Here is a 24,696-nt window from a genome sequence, read left to right as displayed (position 1 = left end):
GGTCAGAATCAGGCATCAGCAGGGCTGGTTCCAGGGGAAAGTGTCTCTCAGCTCCCAGAGGCCACCTGCATTCCTGGGCGTGTGGCTCCTCATCCCACCTTCAGAGCCAGCCGTGCTCAGGTCCGCTTCCTTTCACACTGCATCTCCCTGGTCCTGCTGTAGCCCGTCTCCCGCCGACCACCGCTGGGGAAGGTTCTCTGACTGAAGGACCCTGTGATTGGTTGGGCTCACCTGGACAACCAGGATAAACGCCGCATCTCCAGGTTCCTAGCCACATTGACAAAGCTGCTGTTGCCCGGTGAGGCCACACACCCACAGGTTCCAGGGACCGGGGTGTGGAGATCTTTGGGGGCCATTATTCTGTTTACCCTTGTTTTTACTTTTTATTTTGTTGGTGGTGGTTTTGTTTGTTTGATATGGGCTGGCAAGCCACCCCTCACCCCACATACCCAAGACTGCTCTCTTGACTCCTGTGCACTGGACCGGAATCTAGCCCAGGTGTCTTTGGACAAGTCACTCACCCTTTCTGAGCTGATGAGAAATAGGGCAGATGTTGCCCAAGATTCCCTTCCCACTCTCACTTCCTAGAATCCCTGCTTCTTGCCCCAGTAATGGCGGGCTCCTCGAACTCCTGGCAATGACCTCCAACTCACCTTGTCAGAAGTTAAGTTTAATCTTGGGATCTTAATGTCCTTCTTCCCCCTGCCCCAACCCTGTGCTATTAACACATATAGTTGTATTTCTCTTCTATCTTCTCCATGTAGAACTATTGAATCTTTATACAAACACTTTTTCTATTCTCCATAAAAAAATAAAAATTTAAATTCATAAAACATTGTCAATTAAACATTCATAGTTCCTTTGGATGAAAATGAATATAATACTTGCCCTCACCTAACACTGACTCAGCCAGCCACTGAACAAATGTTTAATGTGTTCCTATGTAGCAGGCCTCCTATTAAAGACGAATGTTCTAAGGGTGGACAAGACTCTGGGTCGCTCTAACTCTCCATTCAAGACCCAACTCCAATATGTGCTGTCCCAGCCCAGTCTCCAGGGAAGAGTGAGGGCTCCCTCCGTGCAGCCTTCCGCAGCCTCCGGTCTGTGGTCCCCACAGTGTGATGTGGGGCAGGGCTAAACGCTTTCCCCTTCCCATCCTCATTCAGCTCCTTCAGCCCCACCCCGTCACAGAGGCCGGGGGAGAAGCCTCACAGTTAGAACACCACTCCGGGCTCAGTGCTCCCTCCCCCGGGGTCTGGCACCTCCCTGGGGAAATCATTCTCCGTCTTCCCCAGGCCTCTGGGAGGATTTTGCATCCCTGTCCTTTGCCCCTCTGCCCAGTTATGGCTGCTCAGCACCAGGTGGAGATGTTGGGAAGGCTGTGGTCAGCTCAACACCCCAAAATGAATTTCCATTTGCATCCCTGGTGAGAGGAGAAAGCCCTGTCTGCTCACTAACATCTCTTTGCATTGGCTTCTTGGTAACTAATATTCTGGGGCTGCTGTGGGGAGAGAGGGGATCCGGTGCCCACCCTAGGGTGCCCTCTGTAGCCCCCTGAGAAATTCCTGCAGGAGGCCCAGGTGATAAGGCCTTGCCCAGAGGAAGAAGGGCTCAAACTGTGTGTGTTGCCTTTGGGGAGAAAGCCATAAGGAAGTGTCAGGAAAACTGATAGACGAGGTACTGCAGAGGTTCCCAAACGTTTGGCTGACAGGTGTTCTTAATGTCTCAGTGATTTTTCACGGCACCACGCCGCCAAAAGAAATAGCAGCTAATTCCTGTTATCTAGTTAGATCCAGATGACCCAGTGGGAGTAGCTGTGTGGTGAACAACAGCTGTCCCTGTGTTTCCCTCACTCATTTAGACTAGGCCACAGCCCCCTAGCAGTTTGTTTTGGTGACCTGGGGTTCCTCGGCACACAGCTTGGGAACTGCATTCCTAATTTTAATGCAATGGAAGCCTTCAATTTGAGGATTTGGGTGGTAGGAAGCCTCAATCCCAGGCAAGACAAAGACCCGGCTGAAGACCTGAAAGAATGGTTGTCTTGGTTTTCCCCACTTCCAGAGAGTAATGACACTCGCCGGAGGAACACAGAGGGTGGAACCTACCACAGGGATTAACATTGAAATGGTTGGTTCTCTTTCTCTTCCCCTGAACCAGCCTGGGTTCCTGAAGGGCAGAGCCATCCTTTCTGTCTCTTGCTTTGTCTTCAGTGCAAGGTGGGGACTCAGTACATTTTTGCTGAATGAATGAATGGCTGCATGGTTACATCTGTTTTCTTAACAGTGGTTCTCAACCTTGGCTGCACATTAGAATCACCTGGGAATCTTTTTAAAATCCTGATTTCTGGGCCTCATCCTCCGGAAATTCTGTTTCTTTGTTATTGGGGGGGGGGAGGCCACAACATTAGTAACAAAGAAACAGAATTTCCAGAGGATGAGGCCCAGACATCAGGATTTTAAAAAGATTCCCAGGTGATTCTAATGTGCAGCCAAGGTTGAGAACCACTATCTTAGAAGATAAGAGCTGATCAATAGCTCTACCTCCCACACCTGCTCTAGGCTCCTTCCTACCAGGCCCCGCCCACAGGCAAGAGGCCCCTGGACCTGTGCTACCTTTCTCCTAAACCAGAGGTTCACAACTTGTGGGGCGCGACCCCTTTGGGGGTCGAACGACCCTTTCACAGGGGTCGCCTAAGACCATCGGAAAACACATATATAATTACATCTTGTTTTTGTGATCAATCACTATGCTTTAATTATGTTCAATTTGTAACAATGAAATTGGGGGTCACCACAACATGAGGAACTGTATTAAAGGGTCGCAGCATTAGGAAGGTTGAGAACCATTGTAAAACTAACAGCTTCACTGGAAAAGCAATTTGGCTGCAAACCAAGACCAGAGTGGGGTTGAATTGTTTCGTATCTTTCCACCAGATAATGTTGTTTTTTTTATGATTTGTCACCCTTGTCCCCAGAAACTTTTAGTTTCAACCAGCAATTTAAAAACAGATTTCTTTATGCAGTGGCTCTCCTTGGAGGAGTCCCTCAGAATCACCTCGGGAGCTTTCTAAAATTCAAATTCCTGGCCTCCTGCTCCCAAATTCTGATGTATAGGTCCATGGAGGAGTTTTTGCAGAGAGCTATTGTATTTTATTTTTTAATTGTTTCCAGGTGACTGGCCCACACCCGCAACTCGCAATAACCTCACCAGCTGTCAGATGGCCACTGACCCCGCCTGAGCCCAGCAGTGGAAAGCAGGCCTGGTCTCAAAAAGGAGCCTGGTGGCCAGGAAAGAAACCTGAGAAATAGGTTCCCCAGCACCTGCCCGGGCGGGGCCTCCTGGCTTCCTTTTCCTTCTGCTGGTTCTCGGCACCCAAGGACACCTTTAGCCTCATTTCCTGACTTGACAGCCTCGCCTGCCTGCGGCGCTGCCTAAGCGGGGGACAGGCAGGAATGCAGCAGACGGGACTCGCGCTCCTCGCCTTGGCTGCCTGGGCTGCTCTTCGCCCCTCCGCAGGTAAGCGGGGTGCCTGCTTCCAAGCCTCCAGTGGAAGCGGGGTGCCTCCCAGAATAGAGGGGCTGCCAGCAATTTGGAGCAGGCATTTCTGACTCCAGCTAGGAATTGCCAGTGATCTCCAAGAGATTGGCATATTCCTGATCAATTCCCGATCTCCAAGAATGTTCAGGAAGGAACCTCATGTGAACAGGCGTGTTAGTGATTTGCTTACCTGGTAGATGAGGTCAACTTTGGGCTGCGTTTTCTTTTCTGAGGAGAGAGTCTTAGAAAATCTCCAGGGAGAGGTTGGGGGCAGAGCCCCTCTTATTCATCCGTCGCCCCCTCCCCCCCAACCTGCTACACTGTCTGCGTGCAAGGTGCATGTTCCTGGAAGAAGACAGACTCTTTAGGGTTTGGGAAGTTGCAAGTTTTGTGGACACAGTCAGCTCTGTAGATGCTGAAAACCAAAGCTTCACTCGGACCTTAAAAAGGGATGCAGGCCCTAGCTGGTTTGGCTCAGTGGATAGAGCATCAGCCTGTGGACTGAAGAGTCCGAGGTTCACTTCCAGTCAGGGGCACATGCTCGGGTAGCGGGCTCAACCCCCAGTAGGGGCATGCAAGAGGCAGCCAATCAATGATTCTCATAATTGATGTTTCAATCTCTCTCTCCCTCTCCCCTATTCTCTGAAATCAATAAAAAATATTTTTTTAAAAGGGGGGGGGGTATGTGGGAGACTGACCTATACAAATTATAACCAAGAGAACTTAAACAGTGAGCTGCTAACACATAGATGGAGATGATAACTGCGTTTGGACTGGAGGCGATCTTTTCTACTGTGTTTAGGAAACCCGAACGTAGGTGCTTAAAGCTTGACTGAGCTCTCGCTTTTGTCCCCATCTCCTTCTCTGAAACTTTACCCTGCAAAGATTCTCTAAATCCAGACCAGACGTGAAGTATGAGTTTTATTTGATCTGCTTTTGAAAATGTAAAAGCCAACAGACCAATTTCACACATACATGTATGCAAATTGGATTTTAAATCTCCTATTGAACAATCAGGTCTGGCCACAATGCACTGCTGCTTCCTGGTGGCCTGCGTCTGGGGGCTCCAATGAGGTGCACTGTGCTCTGGATGTAGGTTACCGAGAACAGGAAAAATCCGATCAATCTCTTCTTCATTCCTATCCGTCTATTTTATCAAGACAAAGACAAAAGGTTTTCATATGTTTCTGTAAAATTTTTCAGAAAAATTCACCATTGAAATTTTAGGGTTCCCTTTCACTGTTTCTCAAAGGTCTGCCTGCTGAGGCTTTATCTAAACTAGTTTGTTTTGGCAAATGTTTATTCACATAAGTATCTCTCTTCGGCCTCCTGACCCGGTTCCAGCTCTCCCCACAGCAGCAGGGGCCGCACGGCCTGCAGGACCGGGGAGGGAGGGCAGGCGGAGAGCACAGGGCAATGAGAAGCCCTGCCAGGCCCAAGGCTCAGGGTCCCAGGGACTGAGTTCTGGCAGAGACAGGGGACAGGAGCACACAGAGGTGTTTGAAAAGGAACAGTGGTGCCCGGCCAGCATGGCTCAGTGGTTGAGTGTCGACCTATGAACCAAGAGGTCACGGTTTCATTCCCGGTCGGGTTGTGGGCTCGATCCCCAGTGTGGGGTGTGCAGGAGGTAGCAGGCCAATGATTCTCTGTCGTCATTGATGTTTCTATTTCTCTCTATCACTCTTAAATCAATAAAAAAAAAAAAGTTTAAATTTTTTTAGTAAATTTATTTATTTTTTAAAGCAAAGGAACAGTGGTGGTGAAAGAAAGAAAGGGAGCCAGGAGAAGTTGACAGTAGCTTTTTCGGCTAATCTCAGGGCTTTCCCTAAGGCCGTTTGGGCCGAGGAAAATCACATTGTCTGAGAAGCCCTCACCTCTGCCCTTTCAAAGTAAGTGATGGGTTAAAATATGGAGGGTAGGCCCGAGACCAGCTGTGGAACTGAGAGGGGCAGCCCCACTGCTTCCCGTGGCCACCGTCAGGGTCTGTGTCGCAGGTGCCCTGTGGAGGCTGGCAGGGGTTCAGCCGGGCAGGCTGGGGAAGGCCCGGGAGGGAGCGGGGGAGGAGGGAGGGACACTGAGTGGCCTTGGCCATTGTCCAGGCTGGGGGAGGGAAGAGGGAAGTGGCCTGCGCCAGCTTGGGACCTGGGGAAACACATGTTGTTCCTCTAGGCATTAACTGTTCCCTTATCTTAATGGTCCCTTTAATGGCCACTCTGGTGTGATGGCCCAGTGATTGGCATTCCCAAAGTGTTCGGGATCAATCAGGAAACAGCCGACTTGCCCACAGTTAAAAGCCTTGGATTCCACCCAAAGACAAGAGGGCATACTCCACACCTGCTGACACAGCTACCGGCTCCCAGCCACTGTTCTCAAAACTGCCTGGTACTGGCACAAGAATAGGCATATAGATCAATGGAATAGAATAGAGAGCCCAGAAATCAGCCCCAACCAATACGCTCAATTAATAATTGACAAAGGAGGCAAGAACATACAATGGAGCCAAGATAGTCTCTTCAATAAATGGTGTTGGGAAAATTGGACAGATACATGCAAGAAAATGAAACTAGACCACCAACTTACACCATACACAAAAATAAACTCAAAATGGATAAAGGACTTAAGTGTACGACGGGAAACCATACAAATACTAGAAAAATCCAAAGGCAACAAAATCTCAGACATATGCCGAAGCAATTTCTTCACCGATACAGCTCCTAGGACATTGGAAACTAAAGAGAAAATAAACAAATGGGACTACATCAAAATCAAAAGCTTCTGCACAGCAAAAGAAACCATCAACAAAACAACAAGAAAACCCACTGTGTGGGAAAACATATTTCCCAGAACTCAATGTTGAGCCCATAAAAATGTCTCTCGTGCACTCTCTGGGCCCTGAGCCAGATTACTAGAGCCACGGTCCCAGGCTTTGGGGGCCTGGCTGTGTCCACCAGGTGCAGGCGGGGATTCCCTCTGACTGGCAACCCACGGCCTCAGTTAGGATGGCTCCTCACTGCACAGATACTTGCTGGAGACGCGCTGTTTGCTTCCTTAAAGAAAAGTAGCTTTTGTTTGTTTTAACCACAGGAGACTTGCTAGGGAGGGTTCTCAAGAATACACCTTTGTGCTCAGAAGTTGTTCTGCACAGTTTTCAAGGGAGGGATCCTGCACCCTTTAGCTTACCGACTGAGCTCCAGACCTTGGAGACGGCACAGCCATGGCTTACCTAAGGGCGGAAAAAATCACTTGGTCAGCCCCCCAGTTTGCAGGGGGAAGTTCTTCCCACGGAGTTGTCTCAGGGGAGGCGCTCGGCTCCGAAGCCACCGGGAGGGGGCGCTGCTGGCTGCTGTGCTCTCCAGAGCCTGGTGCTAGAGAAGTGCCCTTGCTTGAGCCAGGAAAACTCCTCTCCCTGCAATGTCTCTCTAGCGCCCTCTGCCGACAAAGTGCAACGGCACGACAGCTGGCGAAGGAAACGTCGTTCAGGGGCCCATCTTCATTTTAATTTCACAGAATTGGCCAGTAGGATGACTTTGAAGTGGAGGGGCAATACATCGATCGACACATCCCACAGGCACCGAATAGACACCCGGGTGCCTACTGTGGGGCAGGGACTGTGCTGCATGTTGGCCTCCGGATGTGTTTTTTTCTGTTTGTGTCCACTTATTGGGTATGTACTATTTGTCACTCCTGGTCTAAGCACTTAAGTGTACAAGCTCATGCAATCTTCACAGCAACCCTGTAAAGTAGTGCTATTACCCATCCCCAATATTACAGACAAAGAAACGGAGACACAGAGAATTAAGTAACTCACCCAGCATCAGCTAGTATGTGGCAGAGCCAGGAATCGAACCTGGTTGGCTGTCTCCATTTGCTCAACTGTGCGGTCACACCTCTCAGTGTATCTCTGCGGCCCCGAATCACCCGCCCCCTTCTGGGCTACCCCCTGGCCACTCCCGTGTCCATGCTGTGGGAAGTGCTGGGGGCCAAGAGGCTTCATATTAAGGCAAAGAAAAACCCTCATCATTCTCCATTACCCAAACATTATCCCAGGTTCCAGAAAGCACCAGGGAGGACTTTATTTGGGCTTAGCATTTCGTGCATCATGGCTTGGTGAGTCCTTCCTGCCTGCTTGGTGGCAGCAAAGGACACCTTTGTTTGTAGGCATCCATGTGTGATGTGTGACATGTCTCCATAAGGCATGAAGTCCACCAGAATGGGGAAGTGTGTCTCTAACCAGCCACATTCGGCTCATTGTGTTATTTATGCACTGCCCTTCTTAAATTGCAGTCATAGACTTGAGATACTGCCAGCAGCCAAGTGAATCTTTCTCATCATATCTTCTTTACCCGGGAGTCCTCTCTCCAGCAATAGCAGGTGTCTTTGCCCTGTTTTCATGTTGCTGTGCCCTTTATACCAGTGCATTTCTGATAAGCCCCCGACTGATGCCATTGCTGCAGCTCTGGGGACCACATGTGAGTAGCAAGAGATTGTGCAATATATCCAAGGAAGAGAGGAAGCTGGTTTACGTCTCTACAGTAACAGGATCCTTTCCCTAAAACCCAGAAACTAATTTTTATACCCCAGGTTTGATGTGTAGTGCCTTAGAGTTCCTCTTAGTATGTCTTGAACATAGAACTCTCTAAGGCCTTTAGTGACCAAGGGTTAGGGGAGCGGCTGGGGGTGAAGGGGATCAATTGACAGAACCAAATCAGGGATGGTCATAGCAAGTCACTCATTCCACTTAATACTGGAAACCACAATGATAACAACTCAGAACCAACAGAATCGATAGCAATAACACCATAGTTAATAAGACAAATAGTAATGCATTTCATGAGATACTAATATCTTTAAAACATTAAGTATAATGGACAGATAATTTATTTTATATTGAGTTGACCCCTAACTGCTTGAGAGTAGAGGGATGGTATGTTCCTAAAAGGCACTATTTGGTACATAAGACCTTGATCATCTTTTTTTTCTTAAAAGAATGAAAAAATATTCAAATGGCATTAAAAGCCTTAAACAAGGTAAAATGAGACATACAGGACTACAACATAACTTGGTTCAGCTCAAGAGACATTTATGTAGCATTAACTGTAGACTCTGCAGTGGTGTGGGTAGAAAGATGTCCTGAGGGAGTCTTAAAAGACAGTCATAATGACCCTTAATTTTCTATAGGAAAGCCAGGGAAGCCAGGGGACCACAGGTTCATGTGGAGAATGGGCAAAACGGGGAGAAAGGAGGCAACTGGGGAGCTCAGTAGGCCCATGGCCAATGAATGAGGTCTTGAACTTGGGCAGTGGAGGAGGGATGAAAAGGGAGAGGCAAATCTGAGCAATGTTCAGGAAGTAAAACTTAGAGGAGTTTGTGGCAGGCTGTGGGGTGCAGGAGGTGGGAATGACATGCGGGTTTTTGGCTTGGGTGACTGTACATGATGGTTAGATGAGATGAGGAGAGGAGTGAAGTTAAAGCGGCCGGAGAGAATGTCTTCAGTTGAGCATTTATTAGGTTAGGGGAGCCTGTGAGATAGCCAGGTGCATGTTGCACAGAAGTTGGATATATGTCAGGGTCTTGGGGTAGAGGTTAAAGTAGACAAAGATATTTTGAAGTTACTGACAAAGCATGAGAAGATATAGATGGAAAAAAAGTAGAGCCGTAGCCGGTTTGGCTCAGTGGATAGAGCATCGGTCTGTGGACTGAAAGGTCCCAGGTTGATTCCGGTCAAGGGCATGTACCTTGGTTGTGGCACATCTCCAGTAGGGGGTGTGCAGGAGGCAGCAGATCGATGTTTCTCTCTCATCGATGTTTCTAACTCTGCCCCTCTCCCTTCCTCTCTGTGAAAAATCAATAAAATATAATTAAAAAGAAAAAAGTAGAAAGTCATGGATGGAGCTTTGAGAAATGCTAATTATTGAGGAGCAGACCAAGGAGAGGGGATACACCGGCAGATGTTACGCATGGAGCCTGTCTGGTCTGGGCTTCACTGGCCCCTGACATTATGATGGTTTGATCCCCCTCCCCCAACCAGTTTTGGTCTTGCCTGACAGTCATGACAGGTTTCTCCCATGATTCCCCAACCCAAACATTCTTGGTAATTCTGAAATTGTGGGTCCTAAAGAAGAGTCCTTCCCCTCTAAGAATCGGGGCGAGGTGGATTGATAGGGTAGAAAGGCTGGTCCCCCACAGGGTCAGAGGCCCTACCTGCTGGGCAGGTGCTGCGAACCCACTCCCTGCCCTCTGGTGCTCACCTTCGTCCCCCAGAGGACTGGCCTTAGCCAGCAGGGGCTGCTCTCATAAATCACCTGTCAGGGAGCTGTTGGGCTGACACTCTGGGGTGTCCTTCCCAAAGCAAAGGGGCATCTCCGGAGAGTTAGGGGAGGGGGTCGGGGTGGGGGGGAGGGGTGACGGGAATCAAGCCTCACAACAAACCTCAGATCTTTGTGTGTTCATACCTCTGGGCCCCCCTGCTTTGTCAAGCCCTCTCTGCAAGACCTCTCTCTTATTTGCAATGATTTTCTCACATTCCCCTCTCGGGAACCCCTACTGCATCAGTAAGGGTGAAGTCCTGTGTGAATTCCTGTTTTAGGACAAAAGCAGGTTCTTTCCTTGGGGTTCCTGGCCTCCTGCAATGGTGGCATTCGAGGTGGAAGTTTTTGTAGAAAGGCTTAGTTTTCCGAATTCCTTATCAGCTTGCTGCCACAAACAAGTAAACGCATCATATGAATAAAAACGATGTCAATGCAGAAGAAATGTCAACTAATTCCGTTCTCAACTTTACTGCCTCTGCAAAATCTCTCCGGTGTGGAAATCAGAGAAAGTTGCTGACCTTTAAAAATGGAAATATTCTGACTGAAGACTGCGTGAGAAAACCTCTAGGGGGCGACATTGTCCAAATGAACCTTCCCATTGCCCTAGTCCAAGCCACCCTGATACCATTCTTCATTGCCTAACTCCTCAACAACTTTCAAAGGATTCTAGCCTTACACGTATTTCGTAATTCCTCATTAGGGCACCAGTCACATCTGCCAGCATGACTACTTCTCGAATTGATGTCAGCACTCAGACAACTCAAACTCTTAAACACACAGGCGTGCTTATGACTCAGAAAGCCGTTTCCTCTTTTATGGTTTCCGGGGTCACAAGCCGGCAGTGGTCTGTGTATGAGCTCTTTGAAGCTAGTAACTCTTTGTCTTCCTACCTCCATCCCTAGCATAGTGACTCAAGCAGAAGAAGTCATAGATATAGACATAGCTAGTGATGCGCTCTGTAAGAATTCACATAGTGATTCTTATATAGTAAGATGGACACATGGATAAGCTCCCAAATTTGGGGGGATATTAAAACAGTTTGACTTGGAGAATAAGCAGCACAGCGTAGCTAGAGGGGGAAATAACCAATTAGTTGGAAGAAATAAATGTATTAATAAGTGTAAGGACAACCAATGTGCTGTTCTCCTATAGCATTTTTTATAAAGTTGAAATATAATTCACCTACCATAAAATTCACCATGGAGTGGTTTTCAGTGCCTTCGCTGAATGATGCAATCGTCACCTCTAATTCCAGCGCATTTCATCGGCCCCAAAAGAGACCCCGTTCCTGTAAGCAGTCACTCCCCACCCCCATCCCAGCCCCTGGACACCACTAGTCCACCTTCCGTTGCTATGGACCTGCCTGTTCTGGACACTTCATATAAACGTGCCGGGAGCCGGTCCATGCTTGCTGTTTCAAGGGACCTGGCATATATGGCATTCTGTTCTTAATATGTTTGCTCACCTTCTTGGCACTATGTGTTTTAACCAAGGTCTCCTCTCTGAGAAAGGTTGTTTCCCCAGGTAGGGATTTTCCCCTGAAGTTAGGGAGGGAATAAAACCTCTTAACTAAGTGCCAGGCGGGTAATTAATCACTTTAACTACGAACAATCGTGCTTAAGCTACATAATCTTTACTCCCTGGAATGAAGATAAGAAACGCCCTAACCTTTGTAATAGAGACTGATAGGATTGAATCAACTGGTATAAATACAGATGCAATAAGACAGCAAGACACAGAACTTAGAATACGGAACCAAGAGAGACAGAACTTAGAACTCAGAACTTAGAACACAGAACACAGAACTGAGAAGACAGAACCAGGAGGCACAGAACCTACACAGAACTAGAGACAGAAGAACTTCGCTGGAGAGAACATGGCAAAAGATCCTGGACTGAACCTGACTACAGAAATTGGCAAGAGAACCTGACTAGAACCTGGTGACTGAACCTGGCTGGAGAACCTGGACAGAACCTGGCTGGAGATCCTAAGCAGAACCTCTCTGGAGATCCAGACCAGAACTTGGCTGGAGATCCTGGCTAGGCTGCTGATCAACTGAACGCTGTCTCCATGTCATCTCTTCTTCGCCGACTCCGTCCACACCTTTGGGGACCCCTGGACCCGCTGGGGCAGGACCCCGGCATATGGCGCCCGAACAGGGACCCCTAGGTAAGCACCCCACAGTCGGGACGGATCGGACTCCACCGTAGGAATAGGGTGGATAGTCTTCGCCGACTCCGTCCACACCTTTGGGAACCCTGGAACAGGATTCCCTTAGGTAAGCCCTCCCCATTGAGAACCCCCACACTCAGGACGGATAGGACTCCACCAGGGTGCTACAGACCCCCCTATAGAGGATAAGTAGGGTAAGAAGGTGGATAGTACAGAACTTAGATTGAGAAGATGTGCCATACTGAGTCCAAAGAAAGAAGACTCTGTATTGATCTTTAGATTAAGAAGATGTGCCATACTGAGTCTAAAGAAATAAGACTCTGCATTGATCTTTTAACACATATGCTTGCTAGCAGAGGAATTAAGGTTACTCCCAGTCAGACAGAACGTTTTATACAAGAAGTATGTCCATGCTTTTCTGAGGAAGGAAAGGTAAATGTAAAGGCATGGGAGGAGGTAGGCCCAAGGAGCCTTATCCTTAACCCCACTGCAGCCTTTCCACCCTGGGAAAGTGCAGGATTGGCAAGCTCTCCCTGGGGTGATAGATCAGGACTTAGGTAATATCGGAAAGTGCCAATCCTACTCTTAAAATGGATACAAGAGAGCACTTGGGGTTTTTTCTTTTTAATGCCTGCTTTTAAAAAATGAAAAAGGGGGAATTTGCCGGGAGCCGGTCCATGCTTGCTGTTTCAAGGGACCTGGCATATATGGCATACTGTTCTTAATATGTTTGCTCACCTTCTTGGCACTATGTGTTTTAACCAAGGTCTCCTCTCTGAGAAAGGTTGTTTCCCCAGGTAGGGATTTTCCCCTGAAGTTAGGGAGGGAATAAAACCTCTTAACTAGTGCCAGGTGGGTAATTAATCACTTTAACTACGAACAATCATGCTTAAGCTACATAATCTTTACCTCCTGGAATGGAGATAAGAAACGCCCTAACCTTTGTAATAGAGATTGGTAGGATTGAATCAACTGGTATAAATACAGATGTAGTAAGACAGCAAGAGACAGAACTTAGAATACGGAACCAAGAGAGACAGAACCTAGGCACAGAACCTATACAGAACGTTCTCTAGAGACAGAAGAACTTCGCAGGAGAACATGGCAAAAGATCCTGGACAGAAACTGGCCTCAGAACCTAGAGACAGAACCTAGCGAGAGAACATGGCAAAAGATCCTGGACTGAACCTGACTACAGAAATTGGCAAGAGAACCTGACTAGAACCTGGTAACTGAACCTAGCTGGAGAACATGGACACAGAACCTGGCTGGAGATCCAAAGCAGAACTTCGCTGGAGATCCAGACCAGAACTTGGCTGGAGATCCTGGCTAGGCTGCTGATCAACTGAACACTGTCTCCGTGTCCTTCCTTCTTCGCCGACTCCGTCTACACCTTTGGGGACCCCTGGACCTGCTGGGGTTGGACCCTGGCATATGGCGCCCAAACAGGGACCCTTAGGTAAGCCCCCCATTCCCCTAGGTAAGCCCCACTCTCGGGATGGATAGGACTCCACCGTAGGAAGAGGGTGGATAGTCTTTGCCGACTCCATCCACACCTTTGGGAACCCCTGGAACAGGATTCCCCTAGGTAAGCCCTCCCCATTGAGAACCCCACACTTGGGATGGATAGGACTCCACCAGGGTACTGCAGACCCCCCTATAGAGGATAAGTAGGGTAAGAAGGTGGATAGTACAGAACTTAGATTGAGAAGATGTGCCATACTGAGTCCAAGGAAAGAAGACTCTGTATTGATCTTTAGATTAAGAAGATGTGCCATACTGAGTCTAAAGAAATAAGACTCTGCATTGATCTTTTAACACATATGCTTGCTAGCAGAGGAATTAAGGTTACTCCCAGTCAGACAGAACGTTTTATACAAGAAGTATGTCCATGCTTTTCTGAGGAAGGAAAGGTAAATGTAAAGGCATGGGAGGAGGTAGGCCCAAGGAGCCTTATCCTTAACCCCACTGCAGCCTTTCCACCCTGGGAAAGTGCAGGATTGGCAAGCTCTCCCTGGGGTGATAGATCAGGACTCAGGTAATAGTGGAAAGTGCCAATCCTACTCTTAAAATGGATACAAGAGAGCATTTTGGGGTTTTTCTTTTTAATGCCTGCTTTTAAAAAATGAAAAAGGGGGAATTTGCCGGGAGCCGGTCCATGCTTGCTGTTTCAAGGGACCTGGCATATATGGCATTCTGTTCTTAATATGTTTGCTCACCTTCTTGGCACTATGTGTTTTAACCAAGGTCTCCTCTCTGAGAAAGGTTGTTTCCCCAGGTAGGGATTTTCCCCTGAAGTTAGGGAGGGAATAAAACCTCTTAACTAAGTGCCAGGCGGGTAATTAATCACTTTAACTACGAACAATCGTGCTTAAGCTACATAATCTTTACTCCCTGGAATGAAGATAAGAAACGCCCTAACCTTTGTAATAGAGACTGATAGGATTGAATCAACTGGTATAAATACAGATGCAACAAGACAGCAAGACACAGAACTTAGAACACAGAACTTAGAATACAGAACTCAGAACACAGAACGAAGAAGACAGAACTCAGAAGAAGGAACCTACACAGACAGAAGAACTTCGCTGGAGAGAACATGGCAAAAGATCCTGCATTGAACCTGACTACAGAAATTGGCAAGAGAACCTGACTAGAACCTGGTGACTGAACCTGGCTGGAGAACCTGGACAGAACCTGGCTGGAGAATCTAGCAAGGGAACATGGCTACAGAACCTGGCTGGAGAACCTAGCAAGAGAACATGGACACAGACCCTGGCAGGAGATCCTAACCAGAACTTCGCTGGAGATCCAGACCAGAACTTGGCTGGAGATCCTGGATGGAGATCCTGGCTAGCCTGCTGATCAACTGAACACTATCTCCGTGTCCTTCCTTCTTCGTCGACTCCGTCTACACCTTTGGGGACCCCTGGACCCGCTGGGGTTGGACCCTGGCATAAACGGAGTCAGACAGTAAGTGGCTCTTGGAATCTGGCTTCTGCCCCTTATAACCCCACCACCCGGTGAACGCCTGTCAGCATGTTAGCCGTGTTGTGATGACTCGTTTAACTGCCTTCCTCCCTCGAGGGCAGACACTATGCCCAGTTTACTTCTGACGCAGAGTTCAGGGCTGGCACAGAGGGGCCCTCGATGCCTGTTTGCTGAATGAACGATGCTTTTCCTATTCCAGGGGATCTGGTTGGGGGGCGTTGGGTGCGCCTTACACACACTCCTTACACCCGTAACAGCTCGGAAAGTTCTCACTGGCTCTAGGTTGAGAGGGAAGCGGAGAGATCCCTGCGGCATGAAATAGCTTGCCTGGGCAATGTCAACGTTTTCCTTTCTTGGGCTGCCGCGGGCCTGGGTGTCACCAGCTGAGAACAGAAGTGAGGCTGAGCAGAACGTAACAATTTATTTGTCTTATGTGGGTGTATTCCAACGACATCTATTCATTTAAACTCATGGTTTAGTCGTCATTGAAGACATACATTTTTGTAAATGAATTCGGGTAGATATATAATTAATGTCTACTTGGAGGTTGTATGTATGTGTTCATTCCCTGAGAACTGAGATATAGATGTCCTGGGCTGCAGCTAGGTTGTCACTGATTTACATCAAGCCGAGATTCTGTCCCGAAAGGAGCAGCCCTGAGCTGTGAGGACAGGCGGGCGAGGGAGCAGGTGCAAGTCTTTCTTTCTGGAGGGAGAGAGCTCCAGTGAACATGACACAGATCGTCCTTGAGGGTCTGGGACCAAGGTCAAGGCACTTTCCCCAGGCCCTGGACAAGGCCCGGAGGCACTGCCGAGCCTGCTCCTTGGACTGTTGTTGATAAGAATCTTGCCAGAGGAGACTTGTCCCTGTTTAAGACACCAGATTCCTCAAATGTGACTCAGATTCTGTGAGATGAACAGTCTTCTGTTCTCTTCCACACCAGGGTTCTGGGTATGAAGTTCCTGCTACTTGGAATGTTCCTCCCCGCCACCCCCACCCACCCATTTCAACCAGTGAATGCTGACCCCTCCTCCAAAACTGAGTCCAAACTTCACGTCCTTTGATGCCTCCCTGCTGTAGACCAATTCCAGCATGTCATAATTTCAAGAGTTTCATCAAAAGGTTGATGAAACTTGGGGACTCAACAGGGTTGAGTCACACATGTAGTCACCTGTTGGGAATGGCTAAAGGCATTTCCCCAAACCTGATTGTGGCTGCCAGACAGTTAAAGGGCATCTTAATCTACATGTTATTGCCTCCTACTGGCCCAACACCTGAACAGCCGTAGGCTATTCCCCAGACTGACAACGCCTCTGTACCCTTTGAAACCTTACCCTTTGAAGTGTATTATCTCCACCTTGCCTTAGGACAAATTGTGTTAATAAAAGCAAGGGTCCTAGACAAGGAGGGAGCCTTCAGTTCCTTTAGCTGAAGGTCCTCTGACCCCCAATGCCTTTCAAAATTATATCTCGTCTCCGGATTCTTTATTAGTCTCTGGATTCCTATGTCATCTACGCACAGCCCCCTTTCCAGATTCCTGAACCCTTCTTGATGCTGGGACAAGAACCCCAGCACCTCCCATCCTCCCTGGGTGGTGTTCTGTAGTCTTCTGTGTTTCTATAGGATTTGTTCCAATCTGCCTAGCACTGAAAGTTTTAAAAAATCACAGGTATTTCAGGCTAGTTGAAAATGTGTCCCCTTTCTAGAAGTAGTCTTTTCTTATAAATTGGGGCTAAATATTTCCACATCTTTTCCTCTGTGTGTGTATGTATATTTTTAATGAAGACGGAATCATTTGTAGTTCTTATATTGAAATTTGCTTTTTGCACTTAATAAATTATGGAATTCGTGTGTTAACATATATAGACCTATCTCATCCTTATAATGTACCATTATGTATTTAACTACTGGTAGACACACAGATGGTCTCTGATGTTTTGCTCTAGGGAATGCCTATGCCCCTGTCTTTATGCTTGTGGAAGCCCCAGAAGCACAGATTTGAGAAGTGCAGTTACAGTGCGCCATTGCGGCTATTCCCTGAGCATTTAGTTCCAAGTCTGTCTCCTCTACCACAGCCTCTTGAGGACAGGGACATATTGTTTTATGTATTTTTTGAATCCCCCAGTGAGTATCATTGTGCCTGGAACTGTTCGGTGAATGTTTATTGAATAATTAAATGGTTAGTCTTAGCTGGTTTGGCTCAGTGGATAGAGTGTCGGCCTGCGAACTGAAGGGTCCCGGGTTCGATTCTGGTCAAGGGCATATGCTGGGGTTGCAGGCTCGAGGCAGCTGATTAATGATTCTCTCTCATCATTGATCTCTCTTTCTCTCTCTCTCTCTCCCTTCCTCTCTGAAATCAATAAAAATATATTTTAAAAGATGAAATGAATAGATGAATGAATGGCAGTGGAAAATTTTGGTGCCCAGAGAGTGAGTCACCTCGATATCCTTATTTCATGACCTCTCTACTCCATCGCTGTGAGGAGCCTGTCTCCATGTGGGTGGAGCATGGACTCAGAGGTATTCTCCCCTCCAGAGGGCAGGCACTTCTATTGCTTACAGCTGACACCATAGAGCAGCTTAAATCATTTCTTTCAGCCTCTCATTCTAACCTCTGTTATTACCAGGCTGCACCTGCAGCCTCTTGGTTTTAATTTCTAATTTTTTTTTAAAAGAAATTACTAGCCCACTGGTTCTCAACCTTGGCTGCACATTAGAATCACCTGGGAATCTTTTTAAAATCCTGATTTCTGGGCCTCATCCTCCGGAAATTCTGTTTCTTTGTTATGGGGTGAGGCCACAACATTAGTAACAAAGAAACAGAATTTCCGGAGGATGAGGCCCAGAAATCAGGATTTTAAGAAGATTCCCAGGTGATTCTAATGTGCAGCCCAGGTGGAGAACCGCTGTGTAACTAGCCACTTGGTGAAATGGGAAGCCAGGAGAGTGCTATGCGCCTGTGGCAGGCAGGAATCTGCAGACACACACTTAGCAGGGGCGCGATTCCCTTCACATTTGTGTTGCCCCCGTCCCCTTACCTCTGGGTAAGGCCGGCCCCCCCAGCTTGACTTCCTGCCGCAGTCTCTCCCCACTTTAGTCCATCTTGCTTATCACTGCAACATGGGTTTTCCTAAAACCCTTCCCCTTTCTCAATTCTTGAATGGTCCCATTTCATAAAAGCGAAACCTCCGGAGGCTGACATTAGGCCTCCGTGGTGTGCCTCATGCTCCCCGTCACCTTCCTAGCTGCTCGATCCAGGCAGCGGTCTCTTCTCTACGCCTTGTGCTTCCCAGTCTCAGGACTCTTTGTTTGTTGGTTTAAAGCAGTGGTCGGCAAACTCATTAGTCAACAGAGCCAAATATCAACAGTACAACGACTGAAATTTCTTTTGAGAGCCAAATTTTTTACACTTAAACTATATAGGTAGGTACATTGTTATTAACTTAATTAGGGTACTCCTAAGGCTTAGGAAGAGCCACACTCAAGGGGCCAAAGAGCCGAAGTTTGCCGACCACGGGGTATTATATATGTCCCTGCCCCTCACTGACCTCTTCCAGCGGCCCCCTCCCACCCCAGGCCTTCATGGACTCCTGACCATGCACTTGCTTTAGTCTGGGTAAGTCTCCATTTTTCTCCAGCCACTGAATTCTTCAGGATTCGGCCAAGTCCTTCCCAGCTGGGGACTTTGAAGCCTGCTCCGGGGCCCGCGTGGGGCTCTCTGCAGAACTGTGTCAACCTGCTTCTTCCACCTTTTACCAAGTCCGCCTGCAGCCCCAGCACATGGCTGTCCGGAGCGGCTTTCTGCTCTTCACTCGGTCTGTGCTTCATCTGTACTTAGTTTTATCTCCCCCCATTCCGTTTAGGTTCTGAAAGGTAGAGCCAGGGCCTGCTCCGGGTCTGCCACCAAAGCCACCCGTCGGCCCCTGTTGGTCCCCGTCGGTCCCTGTCTGCCCTCGCTCAAGTGGATTAACATCCTGTCTCTCTGGAGTCTTTTTTTTTTTTTTTTTAAACATACTTTTATTGACTTCAGAGAGGAAGGAAGAAGGAGAGAGAGATAGAAATATCAATGATGAGCCCTAGCTGGTTTGGCTCAGTAGATGGAGCATCAGCCTGCAGACTGAAGGGTCCCAGGTTCGATTCCAGCCAAGGGCACATGCCTGGGTTGCAGGCGCAATCCCCAGTAGGGGTTGTGCAGGAAGCAGCCAATCAATGATTCTCTCTCATCATTGATGTTTCTGTCTCTCTCTCCCTTCCCTTCCTCTCTGAAATCAATAAAAATATATTTTTTTAAAAAGGGAAACAAAGAAATATCAATGATGAGAGAGAATCATTGATCAGCTGCCTCCTGCACGCCCCGCACTGGGGATCAAACTCACAACCCGGGCCTGTGCCCTGACTGGGAATTGAACCGTGACCTCCTGGTCCAGAGGTCCACGCTCAACCACTGAACCACACCAGCCAGCCTCTCCGGAGTCTTTAAGATGCGAACCAGGCGGTTGCTCTACAAACTGTAAGGTGTGACATGTTCTTCCTTGTCCTCGTTCAGCCATACTTCCCATCGCCTCCAGCTGCTGCACTGCGGTTTCCCATCACGTCCCCAGGCGGCTGCTGGACAGAGTGCACACGTGTCGCATCCAGAGAGCTGATGGGGACTGCGACTTGGCGGCGGTCATGTGAGTGCCGGGCGGCGGGGAGGCCTGCACCCGCGGGGTCTGCGTGGGAGCGGCCTGGCAGTCAGCGTCTCCTTGTTCTTTCTACCCGTGACCTTTTTCTTGCCTCTTCGGCAGCCTCCATGTCAGGCACCGGAGGATCTGTGCCAGCCCGCACAGCCACACTGTTAAGCAGTGGATGAAAAAGCAAGCAGCCAAGAAACATGCCAACGGCCACGCTTGCCACACGAAGAAGCACCATGGCAAGAGGCACAGCCAAGGGGCACATCCGGCGAGACCGGGCACGCGGCCCCCAAGCTCCATGTTGGAGAGCGAGCCAGCGGACCTGTGAACAGATTCCTGCCGGGAATGTGGCCGGGGCTGGGTATGCATTGATCATGGGAATGTTCCTTCTTGGGAGCCAAGAGGGCAAAAAACCCAATGATACAGTATGCAAACGTAGCCAATAATACACTCAACTGAGAAATGACATGAAAAGATAATGCAAAACTTCATATAATATTTTAAGAGCACAGCACACAGATACAATTTCTTCAACTTTATACTATAAAGTTTTCCAAACTACAAAGAACTTGAAAGAATGGTAATATGAATCCCTGTATACCTGTCATCTAGATTAATCATTGTTAATATTTTGCCATACTTGTTTTTCTCTCTATTTTTGTGTGTGTATATAAAACATTATATATAAATATATACATTTTTTGGTAAACCACTGGAAAATAACATAAACATTATGATACTTCACTCCTAAATTTATTTTTACTGGTACAATTCGGCATCCCTCAAGAACAAAGACATTTTCTATAGGATCACATTATCAGCTTTATACCAAAAAAAATTACAGTTTCTTATCTATATATTGCACTATCAAATTTCTCCAACTATTTCCAGAATATTTTATATAGTTTTTTTCAATCAATCAATCAAGTTTCACATATTGCATTTAGTCATTATATTTCTTTAGTATATTTTAATCTAGGAAAGTTCCTTTGCTTTTTTTCTTTCTTCCCATGGCATGGATATCTTTTTAGAAGTCTGCAAGTTTGTTTCCTCATGATCATGCTCAGGTTGAACATTTTCAGCAAGAATGCTTCCTGTGTGGATTTGTATATTTCTTCTCATTATTTAGAATTTATAAACATTAAAGCTCATTTTCTACATAGAAAAGTTTTAGCTGAATATCACTTTAAAATACATAGTTTGAATAACCACCGTTGATAATTACCGATGGATAAATTTGATGCTGAAACAAAAATAAAGGGTCTGCTTTGCTCCAGGAGCCATCTACCCCTGAAGTCAGTTCTGAGGGCTCTCGGGGAAGGTCTGGAATTGGGTCCCATGTGGATGATCTTACTCTCCCTACACACGAGCCTACACCTTGTAACTCCTAACCACCTTCCCACGCTGTGGGTGGATCCTCCTCTGCCTTCCTTGTCCACAGAAGCTTCGGGATGAGAGCCAGACCTGGTTTCATGATCAGCCATTAGATGTCAGGAGCACGTGTCCACCTGGGCAGGTGTCAGGTGTCCTGTGCTGCCCCGCTGGCCAGTCCCAGCAGTGGTGTGGCCAGGATGACGGGGAGGTGAGAAGGGACACACAGAGGTGCTGAGCCTGGTGTAGTCTAAAGTAACACCAAGCAGCCTTTGTCTAACACTGCTCATCGACACCAACTTAGCAGGTCATTTATTTGCTCTCGCCAATCATCCTGTGAGCTTTGTATTGCTTTCTCCACTTTTTGGATAAGGAGACCTCAGAGATGCTAAATAATTTGCCCAAGGTCACACTCACACAGTAAGTGGCAGAGAGAAGCCTTGTGCCCAGAACTTTCCTGTTCTCTTATCAGCCCTGGCAGAGGGCCCAGGAAGGTGTGGACACAGAGGTGGGGCAGAGGGAGAGGCGTTCAGATAAAGATCTGTGCACCTAGTGCTTCACAGAGGGCCAGAGGATGCCTGCCATCAGCCTCAGCGTTACCTGCAGCCTGGAAGTAAGCATGCTGCTACAGGCGGCGCTGGTGCTGCTACAGGCGTGTTGGTGCTGATACTGGCAGTACCCTCTCCAGAGATGAAAGCAGGCCCCAACCTGATTTTATTGAATTTCCCAATCTGAGGCAATGGAGAATGTGCACACTATCTATCACCTGGCTTTGCAACCTGCCCCACCAGGTTCTTCTTTCAACTTAAAGACAGATTACGTAAGAAAGTCCGCATTCTTCCGCTCAGCCCCATCATGCGTTTTGTTGTGAGAATCCGATAGCACAGGGGAACTGAGGAAAATGGTTCCTTGGGAACAGCAAGCATCTGTTTCTCACAGTTCTGGAGGCTGGAAGTCCAGGGTCCTGGCCTCGGCAGGTTCGGTGTGAGATCAGCGTAGTGAACTGGGGGAGCCTGGATGAGTGAGGCCTGTTTGTTAGGACTCTTATCCGTGCCCCATTGCTCCCAGCGATGGGGATGACTAGGGGGCTGGCGTGTGGTGGGCAGGTGTCGTGTGTGAGCCTGTATGTGACCCAGGAGAGCTGATTCTGTGGAACCCAAGCATGCAGCACCTCCAGCCGGTCTGTGGCCCTGGTTCAGTAAGGCATCGTCCCCTGCACCCCATTATCCTGGGAAAAGCGCAGGCGGCCAGAAGCCATGTCGAATGTGTTCCCACCAACATCCTTGTGCCCAGCCCCCGGGTCTGGTTCATAGAAGGCGCTCAGTGAATATCTGAGCATAAGAGCTGCTCACACAGAACACGGAATCTGGCACTCAGCAGCCACTCCCTGTGGTGGAAGCACAGCCACAGAGCAGGCAGACACGAATCTCTCTCTCTAGCTGGTGTTTGGAAAGCTTGGCACTGAGTTCTTAGACTCTTCGGGTGGAGGAGATAGAGAGGAAATATTCTTGTTTCGGGGAATAAAGGTAAGTTGATTTGCAATCTATTACATGAGACACAATTTCAGAGATTCGAAGCAGATGGAAGGTGAGGACTGGAAACTCTGATTCTTGCAAGGACAGGCCTGAACAGGCTATCCTTAATACAGTCAACTCATTTTTTCTTATGTGAGAAATAGCTCCTTAATCCAAAACAGGCTGACGCTACTACCTAGGGGTAAAAGGAGAAGCATGGCCCTTATAGTTCCCCAAAGTAAATTTCCAAACCAGGCAAATTTCCCCATATTTCAGGTGGAGAAATCGAGGTGGTGAAGAGAGAGCAGTATATGAAGCAAATATGCTCACAATGACTGCTATGTAAATAATTGAATAAAATATTAGTTTTAAGAGTCTTGTATGAACTTTCATGGCATTAGCACCTGTTATTTAAAAACACACACACACACACACACACACACACACACACACACACACACACCTTTAAACTGTAAGTGAACCTGTTTGTTTTTATAAGCTAACCATTCCTGAAAACTCTTGCTATTCCATTTATTTTTATAAACTGAAATCAACTGTAAGTGAAGTGGGAGAGTTTCTTATTGGAAGAAATTTCTCCCAAAAGCCTTTTGATAAAGTGGACGCTATTTTTGAAAGCTATGTTGACATTTGATTTTCGGTCTGTGCAGCGTTTGTGGTGGGAAAAACCCTGGGTCCCTCTGGTAAGACAGCCCTCCACTGAAATCCCTGTAAACAATGCTGGTTTGTTGATCTCCAAATGGTTTCAAAGATCGTTGTTGTGGAGTCAGAGAAGGAGACAGGACAGCAGAAGAATAATCTGGCCCTGGCCGGGGTGGCTCAGTTGGTGGCGCATCATCTGGTGCACCCAGGTTGGATTCCGGGTCAGGGCACATGCCTGGGTTGTGGGCTTGATCCCCAGTAGGGGGCGTGCAGGAGGCGGCTGATGTTTCTCCCCGCCTCTCTGTCTAAAATCAATTTTTAAAAAAGCGTATTTAAAAAAAGAAGAAGAACCATCTGTCTCTTGGAAGAACTGTGAGAAATATTCGACCCATCGCCCGCTGCTGGTTTCGAAGCTGGAGGAAGAGGCCCCAACCTGTGAGCCTGGGAAGCCTCTAGAAGCCAGAAAGAGCAAGGGAACAGATGGTCCCCCAAAAGGAGCCCGGACCTACTGCCACCTTGACTTGAGCCCAGTGAGACTCATTTCAGACTTCAGACCTCTAGAACTTTAAGATAATAAATTTCTGTTGTTTTAAGTCATTAAAAAGAGGGAGGGGGCAGGTGTGGGCTAGAAGGAGTCAATGAGGAAAAAAGGGAACACCTGCAGCACTTTCAACAATAAAGATTTTTTTTTAAAATATATTTTATTGATTTTTTACAGAGAGAAAGGGAGAGAGATAGAGAGTCAGAAACATCGATGAAAGAGAAACATCGATTAGCTGCCTCCTGCACATCTCCCACTGGGAATGTGCTCGCAGCCCAGGTACATGCCCTTGACCGGAATCGAACCTGGGACCCTTCAGTCCGCAGGCCGACGCTCTATCCACTGAGCCAAACCGGTTTCGGCAATAAAGATTTTTTTTTAAAAAAAGATGGTTGCGAAGAGGTCACGCAGAGCACTGTGCTTGCCACATGAGAGGTGCTCAGTAACTATTACGTCGTTTGGGGGACAACTGTAATCTGGTTTGTTCAAAGTGAGGAAAATCATTGAGAGTAAAGGCATTCTCTTCAACTCGACTTCCACACTCTGACTCCTAGCACTGGAGCACCTGTTAGACAATGCACCTTGGCCTTGGTCGTATCGCGAACAGTTGGGACAGGATCTGCCTTGTGCTTTAGAAAAACTAGCTAAGGGGAGAGCAGTGTCTTCGCACAGCCTGAGTGGTGACGTTGGGGCTGTCACTCACAGAACAGAGGGCGCCTGTGCCCCTGGCAGCAGCAACTCCATGCGGGTCGTGGGTAGCTGCGGCAGCACCAAGGCAGCAGAAACAAGGCCGGAGCAGAAGCACGAAACTCACTGGTCCCCAAGCACCACTGGAGCCATGTCCTCAGGCCCTGGGAGGTTACACTCAAGTGAGGTAGAATCTGACCATTCGCGCGGTGGGATTACAAGATGTCTTAACTGACCATCAA

At 47.9% G+C, this 24,696-nt stretch overlaps 1 protein-coding gene and 1 long non-coding RNA gene across 2 annotated transcripts; one reads left to right on the top strand and one right to left on the bottom strand.

Moving 5' to 3' along the window:
- The first annotated feature begins 2,737 nt into the window (after positions 1-2,737).
- CCL28 (C-C motif chemokine ligand 28) lies at positions 2,738-23,201 on the top strand. Its single transcript, XM_036310489.1, has 3 exons — positions 2,738-3,516; positions 19,555-19,681; positions 19,796-23,201. The coding sequence occupies exons 1-3, from the start codon at positions 3,453-3,455 to the stop codon at positions 20,007-20,009; spliced, it is 405 nt and encodes a 134-aa protein (XP_036166382.1). The 5' UTR covers positions 2,738-3,452; the 3' UTR covers positions 20,010-23,201.
- Positions 4,446-11,227, bottom strand: LOC118656815. Its single transcript, XR_004967701.1, has 2 exons — positions 11,032-11,227; positions 4,446-4,684 (listed from the first exon to the last, which is right to left on the bottom strand). It is a non-coding gene; the product is annotated as an uncharacterized LOC118656815 (long non-coding RNA).
- Positions 23,202-24,696: the final 1,495 nt, after the last annotated feature.

The sequence above is a fragment of the Myotis myotis genome, unplaced genomic scaffold, assembly GCF_014108235.1.
Source record: "Myotis myotis isolate mMyoMyo1 unplaced genomic scaffold, mMyoMyo1.p scaffold_m19_p_5, whole genome shotgun sequence".
NCBI classification, from domain to species: domain Eukaryota; kingdom Metazoa; phylum Chordata; class Mammalia; order Chiroptera; family Vespertilionidae; genus Myotis; species Myotis myotis.
Note: the sequence above shows the minus strand (reverse complement) of the source record. Positions and strands in the feature narration are given on the sequence as shown.